The sequence below is a fragment of the Hordeum vulgare genome, chromosome 6H (genome assembly GCF_904849725.1).
Source record: "Hordeum vulgare subsp. vulgare chromosome 6H, MorexV3_pseudomolecules_assembly, whole genome shotgun sequence".
NCBI lineage: Eukaryota > Viridiplantae > Streptophyta > Magnoliopsida > Poales > Poaceae > Hordeum > Hordeum vulgare.
In genome coordinates this window covers 55508918-55521391 of record NC_058523.1, presented here as the reverse complement: position 1 = coordinate 55521391, position 12474 = coordinate 55508918, and the positions used below count along the sequence as shown (strand labels likewise).

General features: G+C 42.0%; 1 protein-coding gene across 1 annotated transcript; it reads left to right on the top strand.

The window, feature by feature from the left end:
* The first annotated feature begins 308 nt into the window (after positions 1-308).
* On the top strand, positions 309-9432 carry LOC123401565 (L-arabinokinase-like). Its single transcript, XM_045095392.1, has 28 exons — positions 309-609; positions 692-868; positions 983-1066; positions 1193-1269; positions 1842-1908; positions 2198-2255; positions 2352-2419; positions 2504-2566; positions 2733-2786; positions 2872-2974; positions 3061-3170; positions 3345-3464; positions 3766-3822; positions 4310-4479; positions 4581-4740; positions 4959-5042; positions 5966-6085; positions 6332-6462; positions 6542-6623; positions 6859-6946; positions 7119-7162; positions 7259-7354; positions 7453-7529; positions 7620-7829; positions 7918-8083; positions 8336-8407; positions 8555-8761; positions 8961-9432. Exons 1-28 carry the CDS (start codon positions 499-501, stop codon positions 9069-9071), a joined length of 2967 nt encoding a protein of 988 aa, XP_044951327.1. The 5' UTR covers positions 309-498; the 3' UTR covers positions 9072-9432.
* Positions 9433-12474: the final 3042 nt, after the last annotated feature.

Genomic DNA, 12474 nt, shown 5'->3' with positions numbered 1-12474 from the left:
TATATATACATATTTGTATGTAGTCTATATTTCGATTTATTTTTTTGCAAATAGAAGCAGCTATCCGTTGGGTGATAATGGGAGGGATATGCGGGAATGATTGCCGCAGATAAACCCCTACCTTATCCCACCCCTACCTCCATCCATCCACGTCACTCCCATCATGGCTCAAATCAAAACCGAGATTGACCTCACAGTGCAGCGTCGCGTGCCCGTGACACGAATTCACCGGAAGCGAAACAGGATAAGCGCGAGGGGAGGAGCGGCACAACAAACCGGGCACTAAAAGTGGGCCGGCCGCGGGACTCTGATAGAACCAAACGTCCACGCCCCAGACTCTCGCTCTCCCCCATCCCACGGGAAGGGTTGATCGGATAGGCCCCCCGACCCACTATAAGAAGGGCCGATCAGCCGACCCAGTCCTCCCAGCGCACTGCAGTGACCGGCCGCAGCAGAGATCGAGGGCGGGGGACGGGTCGATCGATCGCGGCGCGGAGGATGGTGGCCCGGGGAAGCGGCGCCGAGGAGGCGGCGCCGACGCAGCAGCGCCTCGTCTTCGCCTACTACATCACCGGCCACGGCTTCGGCCACGCCACCCGCGCCCTCGAGGTCCGCCTCCGTTTCCTCTCGGTGTGCTCCCGCCCCCGCGACTGCGGTTTTGGTCGATGAATTCCGTTCGGTTCGCGCGCAGGTGGTGAGGCACCTGATCGGCGCGGGGCACGACGTGCACGTGGTCACCGCCGCGCCGGAGTTCGTCTTCACCACCGAGATCGACTCCCCCAGCCTCCACATCCGCAGGGTCCTGCTCGACTGCGGCGCCGTGCAGGCCGACGCGCTCACCGTCGACCGGCTCGCGTCCCTCGAGAAGGTCCACAATCCCGACCCCGACCCCGACCCGACCGGCCGTGTCGTTTCTCTTTACTATCCCCAGGCGCCTTGCCTTGTGGGTTGACTGACAGCGTGCGATGGCCGCCGAATGCAGTACCACCAGACGGCCGTGGTGCCCCGCGAGGCCATACTCAGGACTGAAGTGGAGTGGCTCAACTCAATCAAAGCCGACCTAGTGGTAACAAAAATTTCTCGACTCCTGCCACTTGGTTTCTACCGTTATATCTGATATCTGGAATCTCCGCGAACCCTTTGGCATGCAGCATCTGAATTCAGAATTATGTTGTCTGTTGACCATGGGCAGGTTTCGGATGTTGTCCCCGTGGCGTGTAGGGCGGCTGCAGATGCTGGCATTCGTTCCGTGTGCGTCACCAACTTCAGGTGAGTTGTTCCTCTGCTTGTTTCGTGCTAGGTGTTGCAAGTTGTCATGTAGGTTGTCCAGCAAGTATTTTAGGGAATCAGTGTTTAGTTACTACTTACTGTGGTCAACTCAACTAATTTATGTCTATTTTCTGCTGCTAACATCTTTGATGGCATGGCACATACATACTGATGTATTTTCTGTAACTTCTTCCTCTCTGTGCATAAATTGTTCTCTGCTATATATTTAAGCCACAATATTAAAAACATCTAATGGACCAATTCTGCAGCTCTGTGTAATGCTAACAAAATTCAGTTACTCCCTCCGTTCATAAATATATGATGTTTTAACCTTTTTCTGAATCGGATGTATATAGAGTATAGACACGTTTTAGTATGTTTGTTCACCCATTTCAGTGTGTATGTAGTCCATATTGAAATATCTAAAACATCTTATATTTGTGAACGGAGGGAGTAGATTTTATCTGGAACTGACAGGCAGTATGCAAATAATTGTTTTTATAACTTTTTTGCATAGTCATCTTATTTGGGTTTCCATGGAGAATCCCCTGATCTTTATCTCCAATTTGCAGTTGGGACTTCATTTATGCAGAGTATGTTGTAGCAGCTGGAAATCATCATCGCTCAATTGTGTGGCAGGTGCCATGCTTGCAGACTTAGTTCCTTCTTGTAGCACTTGCTGGCATGCTAAATTTAAGTTTAGAAGTTTTCTACCTTTAGGACAAGTCTTGTATATATGCTGGTTTTTATTATTAAATGCAGTGTTAATTAGTTGGCTGGCACTAAGTTCTAAAAGCATCCCCCTTCCAGAGCTGAAATCGACATCTATAATTTTCCTTAATATTGTGCCATTCACAGTGTACATATGCAAGCTGTGATTTATTATGTTTGTGTAATAACCATGTACACCTGTTGATAATAACTGTAGATAGCAGAGGATTACTCACACTGTGAGTTCTTACTACGACTCCCTGGATACTGCCCTAGTATGTCCCTCTGTCTGAGTGATGATATTTCCAAAGATTCTAAATATTGACTTGCACTTCTCATGAATAAGAAGTGATTGATTTTATCTTCTACAGTGCCTGCTTTCCGTGATGTTATTGATGTGCCTCTTGTGGTCAGAAGATTACATAAATCTAGATCCGAGGTATGTATGATTCTGCTTGAGAGTGTTACTCTATAAACTAACCTATATCATTTGTTCCTGACCTCTACAATTTTCATATATCAGGTGAGAAAGGAACTAGGGATTGCAGATGATGTTAAGGTGGTCATTTTCAACTTTGGAGGACAGGTGGGCCATTAACTAAGCAGGACTTCTTTTTATACGTGGATGGTTTACTTCATTTTAATAAATTAACTGATGGCAGCTAATCGCGCATCTCTGTTGAAATTTGATATATGTTTTTTAGACTAGTTCAATATTAATGTCATTATGATGATGATACTCTGTTCTCCAGCCGGCAGGATGGAAATTGAAGAAAGAGTGGTTGCCTGATGGTTGGCTTTGTTTGGTATAGTTTGTTTGACGACAATTAATTTGCTTCCTTTCAGTGCCCTGCCAACCTTTCTTGCTGAAATTATGCTATTTTCTGACAGGTATGTGGTGCATCTGATACTCAAGAGCTTCCTCCAAATTATATCAAGCTCGCAAAGGATGCGTACACACCTGATTTAATGGCAGCATCTGACTGCATGCTTGGTAAATACAATGTTCGTTGGTGTTATTTTCTCTGTTGCTCGTTTTCTTGCCCAACACATAACAGATGTTGTGGCTCTCTCATGTAGGGAAAATTGGATATGGTACCGTGAGTGAGGCTTTGGCATACAAGCTGCCATTTGTATTTGTTCGTAGAGATTATTTCAATGAGGAGCCTTTTTTGCGGAATATGCTTGAGGTAAAAGCATCTCTGAGCATCACCTTCTATAAATGGTACTCCCTCCGTCCCATAATATTGGATGTAATAATGTCTTATATTATGGGAAGGAGGGGGTATTCCAGAGCTATATAAGCCTGTCACTCAAGTACCATGACACGCTGTCTTGTATACTCTTTTCTCCCTTAAAAACAGCATTATCAATGTGGCATTGAGATGATACGGAGGGATTTACTTACTGGACATTGGAAACCTTATCTGCTACGTGCTTTAACACTTAAGCCCTGCTATGATCGTCCAATAAACGGTGGCGAGGTAATCTACTATCCGCTCCCAGGTGCAATATTTGTGAATGTTATTTGCCAACTCAATTAGAAATCATGTTGGTGATTATATTTCCACAGAACAACCAGGGGCAGTTTGGTTTTAAATATAAGAAGCATTTAAATAGCTTGCTGAATCAGTTCTTCCAAATAATCAGGAGGCAGCAACTTAATATCCCATTTCTTGTTTCCCTTCGAACAAATAGATATAACGTGTATGAAGTCCAGTCCACTTATTAGATTGCATTGCAATCGCCCTTTTAAACATTCTAAGCTTTTATTTCTTCATTCAGGTGGCTGCACATATCCTCCAGGATACTGCTATCGGGAAGAAGTATATTTCAGGCAAGGTGGGTGACTGTACATATAATAATGCCGACTATGATCATTGGGCTTATTTTACCAACTGTTGTACCTTGATTTTCATATCGACTCACTCTTCTGATTTATTTCCATGTTGTTATGAAGCCATAGTTTTGTTTTATTCATCTCCTAATAGTGTTATACTAAAAACTTCTTGCTTTAACACTTCATATAAGTAATCTGTATATATAATACAAAAGAAAACTAACATTGCTTGTCCTAATTTGTAAAAGATACTGCCATAGTTTTGCTTTATTCATCTCCAAATAGTCTTAAAAGGAGTTCTACTCTAGAAGTGTAAGAGCAAATTTGTGTGTGAAATTAAGGACTTCTCATGCAACTGTTCATGTAGTTAATAAATGCTAAGTTGGAATATGTGTTTGCTCTTTGGAAATTTTGAACTATCAACTTTGTTTAACAAATTTCACATATTTTGCCCTTATTTAATAAACTTGTTTGACTGTACAATTTTAGTTGAGCGGAGCAAGACGATTACGTGATGCCATAGTGCTAGGATACCAACTACAGAGGGCTCCGGGGAGAGATGTAGGAATTCCTGAATGGTATTCTCTCTCCGAGAAAGAAATCGGTGTCCGCGCAGCAGTAGCACCGGCGTCTTGTCGGATTAGTGGAAGTGCAGAATCGTAAGTTAACATTTCCTTTCTTTTTCCTTCATATCATTTGCCGTTTCTCCAAGGGCGTACACTGTTATGTTCCCATTTATATATCTTTACCTTTTTGTCAGATCTTTTGAGGACTTTGAGATTCTCCATGGAGACATGCAAGGATTAACTGATACTATGGCTTTCTTGACGAGTTTATCTGGACTTGTTGGAAATGATCCAAGGATGCCTGAGAAGCAATCCCGAGAAAGGACTGCTGCTTCTGTACTCTTTGACTTGGAGGTATGCAATTCTGCCTTTTCCGATCTCTGAATATTGCATTATGTGACATGATCCAAGTTCTGCTTCTTTTCTCTATGCTAGAGTAGGTAATGCAGAAGTTACAACCATGTCTGTTGACAGAGACTTCATTCTGTTTGATACTTCTATTGATGCCTGAGGAAAAAAAATCCAAATGAGATCCTTATGTGATGTTAATTAGTGATTTTTTTTCTTTGCAGGAGGATATATATGTTGCAAGAGCACCTGGAAGATTAGATGTGATGGGTGGTATTGCAGATTATTCAGGAAGTCTTGTACTGCAGGTAATTCTATAATACTCCCTCCATCCCAAAATGTAAGACCATTTTTCACAATCAACATTTTGGGACGGAGGGAGATGTTTGCATGTCAATTCTACGAAAATAGAAAAAGAATCAATATTTACGGAATTTTTCTGTTATTTGTTTATTTTTTATTTTAGCTTGTTTGTCCTCCTATGTCTTGCATCATCATAGGGTTCATCCTGGATTTCTGTGTGCATTATGACAGGATGTGCTCACATGTACTCCCTTCGTTTCTAAATATAATACTTCCTCCGTCCTACTCCCTCTGTCCGGAGTTACTTGTCGTATAAATGTATAAAAATGGATGTATCTAGAACTAAAATAAATCTAGATACGTTCATTCATGTGACAAGTATTTTCGGACGGAGGGGGTATAATATAAGAGCGTTGTTGACACTACACTAGTGTCAAAAACGCTCTTATATTATGGGACGGATGGAGTACCTTTTAGAGATTTCAATACAAACTACACATGGATGTACATAGACGCATTTTAGAGTGTAGATTCACTCATTTTGCTCCTTATGTAGTCTATATTGGAATCTCTAGAAGGTCTTATATTTAGAAACAGAGGAAAGTACTATCTCAGAATGCAGATGCCTCGCAAAGTTTTTGATTTGTTTATATTAGATGGGTCATTAGTTTAGTTGGTTAGTATTTCAAAGACAGATGTTTGGAAACATTTAGAAGCATCAACTTTTAGGGAAATGTTTATAGCAGGGATTGATTGTCTTATTTGATATTTATAGCAGGGATTGGTTATCTTATTTGATATTTACCGCATTCTACTTTTCTTTAGAAATACCAACTTTTAAGGAAATATTTCATTCAGTTTGAACTAAAACGGAAGGGTGCTAGTTTTTTGGCATGTCTGAATGGCGTTGTGTTTGTCCATTTACCAGATGCCCATTCGAGAGGCCTGTCATGTTGCTATTCAGAGAAGCAATCCTATCAAGCAGAAGCTATGGAAGCATACTCAGGCTAGACAGCTAGCAAATGGAGCAGTGCCAGTTTTACAAATTGTATGTATAATTAAATCGCCATGCTTCTTTATCTTCTCTTTCAAATAGTCATGGGTTCTTACAAGTTTTTCCACCCTTCATTTCTTGCTTTGACCACTGGATAACTAAAATATGTAGCATGTTAAGTCATTTTTATTGTTCTTCTGGCATTCTCTTTCATGGAGATCAGGTAGATGCGGCATGATTAGTTGAATGTGTAATATGCTCATTTCGACAACTGGATGTTCCTTTAAAATGTTTGTGCAGGTATCATTTGGCTCTGAATTGAGTAACCGTGCACCAACATTTGATATGGACCTGTCTGATTTTATGGATGGTGACAAACCAATATCCTATGGAAAGGCCAAAGAATATTTCTCCCAGGACCCATCACAAAAGTACGAAAAATGCTTAGCTTTTTGCTGTAAATGATAACATGGCATGTGTGTTCTTATTGACAGAACTGTTCTGTCTCAGATGGGCTGCCTATGTTGCTGGAACAATTCTTGTGTTGATGACTGAACTAGGTGTCCGGTTCACAGACAGCATGAGCATTTTGGTCGGTATTGAACATTTCTACTATTTTTCGTCAAAATCCTAAAAAATACAGTTCAAAGTATGTAACATTTCATCTATTTCCACCTTGCTCAAATTGGGGAGGTGTGCTTTAAGAATTTATCAGCAAAGGACACATATTTCCAAACTTTAATTGATCAAGTTATCTTCTGTCGTACATAGTTGTAAATGGAATGCTTGTATGCCCCATTTTTTATATGTATCTTTTGAATTCTCAGGTTTCTTCTTCTGTTCCTGAAGGCAAAGGTGTCTCATCTTCTGCATCAGTGGAGGTTGCTACCATGTCTGCTATTGCTGCTGTCTATGGTTAGTAGATTGATTACAGCAATACGCGTTACTTGTAGGAAACCCTTATAGAATGGTTCCTGTTTTAGTTAATATTAGGTGAACTCCCGATTTAGTCTGCAGCTACTGGCGCACATTCAACTTAACTGAACATGCTAAATGACATTAACCCATGTGCTTTTCTTTGCTGTAGGTTTAAATATTGCTCCAAGGGATCTTGCTATACTCTGTCAAAAGGTACAGTATCTGTAAATATGAAGTTACCCCTTTGATGGGAAATCATTGCTTCGTCTTCTGTTCAAGCGAGTCATCCAATGGTGAACAATTATGCAGGTTGAGAATCACATTGTTGGAGCTCCTTGTGGTGTGATGGACCAAATGACATCTGCTTGCGGAGAAGCCAACAAACTTCTTGCAATGGTTTGCCAGGTTAGTGAGGGTTATCGTTTTCCAATAGCTGGTTGATACAGTCATTCATCCAATTCAGGTCTGTGGTCTTTGTATTTATTTTGTCAACTTTCTTGCAGCCTGCAGAAGTGAAAGAATTGGTTAGCATTCCAACCCACATACGATTTTGGGGTCTCGACTCTGGGATACGGCATAGGTAGATCTTGTTCTGATTGTGCCTTGTGTCCTCCTGAGCTCATTTCACTAATGAACTGAAGCTAATTGCACTCTCCTTTGTGGTATGTAGTGTTGGTGGGACTGATTACGGATCTGTGAGGGTAGGCACATATATGGGACGCAAGATGATTAAGTGTGCTGCATCTGATCTAATTTCTCAATCATTTCCGTCTACTCCTGCGCAATCGTGCGACGCTTCTGAAGAATATGAAAAATATGGTGTGGAGCTTCTGAAATCTGAAGCTTCGCTGCAGTATTTATGCAACCTACCACCTCATAGGTCTGATTTACGTTACTGAAATCGGTGTACTTATGGTTCTGCATTGTGCTTTTCATGATTCGCATGCGAATTCTTCCTTCCACTACAGGTATGAAGCTGCCTATGCGAGAGATATCCCTGAGCTCATTACTGGGGATGAGTTTATGAAGAAATATGGAGATCACAACGATGCAGTAACAGTTGTTGACCCAAAAAGATCTTACAGTGTGAAGGCCCCCACTAGACATCCCATCTACGAGAACTTCCGCGTTGAGGTTTAGTGTCTTGAATTATATTGCCAGCTCTTCAGCTTAACTTGCCAAGATGGATGATATTTACCAAATTTTTAGATCTTAGTAATTATTCTAGAGCTCTGAGCTCAGAAGCATTTTAAAACCTTGGTTTCCAATATGTGCTGCACAGAAGTTAGATAAGTCCAAAGCAGCTAGATAAAATCAGTGACTATATCATGCTTTCCCAAACAGCTTTAAGATTTTCTTTCTGAAAATACATTATTTGGTATGTAGGCCTTCAAAGCATTGTTAACAGCAGCCAAAACAGACGAGCAACTGTCAGCGCTTGGAGAACTTATGTATCAGGTAAATTTCATCCACTCCGACACTTGGTTACCAATATATGTGCTTCCGTATTATTCAGGGAGCTCACTTGTGAACACATACTTACCGGGTTTTAAAATCAAAAATTGTGGCATGCTGTTGATCCTCTTGTTTTCTCCTTGATGACAGTGCCATTACAGCTATAATGCTTGCGGGCTTGGTTCTGATGGGACTGACAGGCTAGTGAATCTAGTACAAGAAATCCAGCACAGAAAGACTACCTCGCAGCATGGAGGCCCGAGTCTATTTGGTGCAAAGATCACTGGTGGAGGTTCTGGTGGTTCAGTTTGTGTTATTGGGAAAAACAGCCTGAAAAGTAGTGAAGAGATTTTCGAGGTAAGTTTCCATGTGTTGTTTTCTGTATTATGGAACATGCAGAATTCTCCATACTGGAAACCTGTGAATGACAGTCATACCAGTAGACCTCCTCTGATTTCTGATCCCAAAAGATACATGAATCTTAAATCTTTCCCCAAAGTAGAATTACAGTTCACCACAGTGTCCAGGAATGCTAACTATTGTTTGACCCTTTCAGATCCAGAAAAGATACAAAGCAGCCACGGGTTACCTACCGGTTGTCTTCGAGGGTTCGTCTCCCGGTGCTGGCAAATTTGGGTACCTGAAGATCCGATGGCGGTCGGCATAACAAGACTTCCAACATTTGTCAAGACAAGAACATCGATATAAGCTGGTCATACCGAACAACGTGGCACTTCATTCCACCAGTAGATCAAGCATAGTGGTGTAGTAGTAGTTCTGTAGTGGTATACAATAAATGTCAACATTCTGGTGCAGACTTGCAGAGCAAGTGCCGCCGTTGAACCTGTAAAGAATGCTTCTGATCAAATCCAATTTGCCATTAGGCAGATGAAATACGTGTGGCTGGTGCTGCAACTCTGTAGGTACTTCTGCCCCATGTCTGCGCCCAGATGTTGCCGAATAAAAATGCCAAAATTGCAAGCATGTATTGGTTTAGAATATATCCTTGAAGAAACATTGTCGAATTTCGTAATGCGTCTGATCTGAAGGCAGAATCAGAATGCGATTGTCATCTTTGGTCACAGATTGCTGCATGTTATTGTTAGCACTTAGCACAACAGTGCATTTGGTCACAGATTGCTGGATGCTAGCCCCTCCCTCCCCTCTCTGGCTCAGCCAGCCATTTGCGATGGCCACGGGCTATCTACCGACTTCGACTATTCCGAGGCAGCCATCAAGGACCAGTGCCCCTGTCTCCTTGCAGTCGCATCGACAATTGCTTGCGATCAGGATTCAGGCACACCATCAGCTGCTTTACCTGCAAGAGCAAAGTGATATGTTTCAGCTGGCAAGTTGGCGACCCGCCCGGGAGAGAGATCTGAACATGAAGGTGTCTGGTAATAGCCAGCCTGATCATGAACAGGGTGCAGTGACTGGAACGATCACCCAGCAGAGCCCTGATGTAAGAAATCGCTGTTTGCGGAAACTGACGCCGCGGGTGCCTGACAGAAGATACCGCCGTTTCTGTTCCGGAAACGCGACGTTTTTGGACATCGACATGGACGACGTGTTTTTCGAAATTCGAACACGCAACTTTGACCTTCGCCCTTTTTCATACGAATGTGCAGCTTCCAGGCATGGTAACCTCGTCGGTTTCTGCGTGTCGGCAGTATCCATCCATCCATCCATCCACGCATGGCCGTCGGGTTTGTGCTCCGGCGTTCTGGCAAAAAAAAAAAAAAAGAGTTGGGAACAACCTTCCGATCGGACTTCCCTTTCGGAGGACAAAAGTTTTTCGATTGAATTTCTCTTTCGGGTGGGTCCAAACTGACCGGGAAACTTCATCAAATATGGGGCGGGCGAGCAAGAAAGAGGCCCACTTTGCTCCTGTGCAGCAGATGCACTGTTTGTTGTTGTTCCCGCTGGGCCATGTTTTGATTGGCTCTGGGCCAGCCTACCCATGCACTGTCCATCTCAAGAAAACCTTCCAGACCAACTAGAGCCTGCCAGCCTTTAAATCAGGCTACTATATGCAGTGTTAGTCAGAGCATAAGATAAGGAGGAGGAGGATAATGCCGTGCAAACAACAGGCTATACTGTCTTCCAATGGAAACATATTAGGTGCAGTGCCCGTGTCACCTCACCGCATATATTCTGGTCAGATGCATGCACTTGGTGGTTCGGTTGGACCGGAGGCACCAAAGGGGGTTGAACTTGAACAATGGATCTAGGCTTCTGGCCTCCATTGTGATCCTTGCACTGTTGCTACCTCTTCAATGCTAGATTTGGTTTTCTGTATCTTGGCTGTGTTCTTGTTTCTTCCTCCCACACCTAGTTCCAAGATCTAGTGGTGTGCTCACCTTGACTTCAGACATAGCGGTATACACTTAAAATATTTTTCATAATCTTCAACGTGAGCCTTTGGAGTTCGCATATTAAAACATCTACAACCGAACGCCTTAAACGACCCCTCATAGCCCGTGAATGCGTCCGATCAGTGATTAGACAGAAGAGATAGAAAAAAAATGACTCAATCGGATCCTTCATATTATTTTTATACGTCCGGACTGTCCATGAACCCTCATATCCATCTCAAATATATGGAGGATATGAGGGCTCGCAGACGCGTTCGGACGCGCCCGGTCAGCCCGTCAAGTGAGACGTGACCCCACCCCGAATCACATTTCCTTTATTTATTTTATTTTTCTTTCTCTGTCTTCCTCTCCATCAATCACGTACAAGTAATCGGACATATGAGAAAGAAAATGAGAAATGTAGCTGCACGGACAGATAAGTAAGACACGTGCCCCGTCACTGACCGGTCACGTCCAGAGACGTTTAGGGGGGTCATATTTGCTACGTCCGACAGTAGATGCTCTTAGCGAAGTATTTTAAGAATTTGCGTGATCTTGCTAAACTATTATTTTCATAAAAGCAATACATATAGCTTTCTTTTTTTAATGTTCAGAATTTGAAAAGGTTGGCATGGCAGTACAAATCTGAAATGACTCTACTTGAAAATTGTGGGAGGTTCTCGAATTTGTGTGTATGTGGCTAAAGCAGGGACCATAGAATTATATGGCTCTTTAGGGCTATATGATGAGTAGGGCCTAATCCTGATATTATTGGTGCAAATACCTCATAGCATTTCTATTTATGAGAGGATGAAAAGAACCTTAGATCATATCCTAGCAATGCAAAGCAGAATAAAACCTTCTTTTGTGGCTAGTGTTATCGCAATGGCAAACATGAGATGACACCACTCAAGCTAAAGATACCTCCTTGGCCCTTGTCGAGTATGCAACTATATTTATTTATTTATCATCTAGCTAGGGAGATTTTCTTTGCACAGCATAAGAATACAATGAAAAGAAGGATTCGGTTTGTAACGGCCACACAATTTTGATAGGATAACATGTGATCGTCTGTCTGTCAGCAAGTGTGAAGTACCGACGAGCTTGGGACAAATCTGCCTGGTGATGTACAAGTGTGAGGCAAGGCATATGTAGCATGTGGAATGAACATAATGTATGAGGTCATATTTGCTATTAGCAATGATTCACATGAAAGCGAGCTTATGGTGCTTGTTTTTTTTTCAAAAATAATAATTCAAAACAACATTTACAAGTCTAAACAAATTGAAAAAAATATGTGGAAATTTGCATGTGTTCACTATAGATCCATGAAAAAATGTAATTTGTAAGCTGTACAAAAATAATGAAATTCCGGCACAAAAACAAACGAAAGTGGGCCATTTGAAAATACATATTTGTCCTTTTTTTCGCCACATGTGAAAGTAATATGTTATGAATTTTTGCACATAAGCAGTATACATGTGTGTGTGTTTGTACAAAAAAACAACTTTTTTTTGCTTTGTAGAAAATGTTTTTTAACGGGCACCAAGGTACCCGAGCATCATTGACATTTTCCGGGACGCGCATGGCTTACTGGTATATCTACATGCAAAATAGGCAGAAAAAAAAGTTTTGTACTTTTTGGGGCAGCCCACAAACTATGGTTAACATATAAAAAGTTGTCTGATGAGAGGTATTTGGAAAATAACTTTACTT

What these genes read in the sequence shown, in the direction of transcription:
- LOC123401565 (XM_045095392.1), top strand. Translation starts at nt 499, where the DNA reads ATGGTGGCCCGGGGAAGCGGCGCCGAGGAGGCGGCGCCGACGCAGCAG. An exon ending in TTTTGCGGAATATGCTTGAG is followed by an intron (nt 3,171 to 3,344) that starts GTAAAAGCATCT and finishes CCTTAAAAACAG; the next exon opens with CATTATCAATGTGGCATTGA. An exon ending in AGAAGTATATTTCAGGCAAG is followed by an intron (nt 3,823 to 4,309) that starts GTGGGTGACTGT and finishes GTACAATTTTAG; the next exon opens with TTGAGCGGAGCAAGACGATT.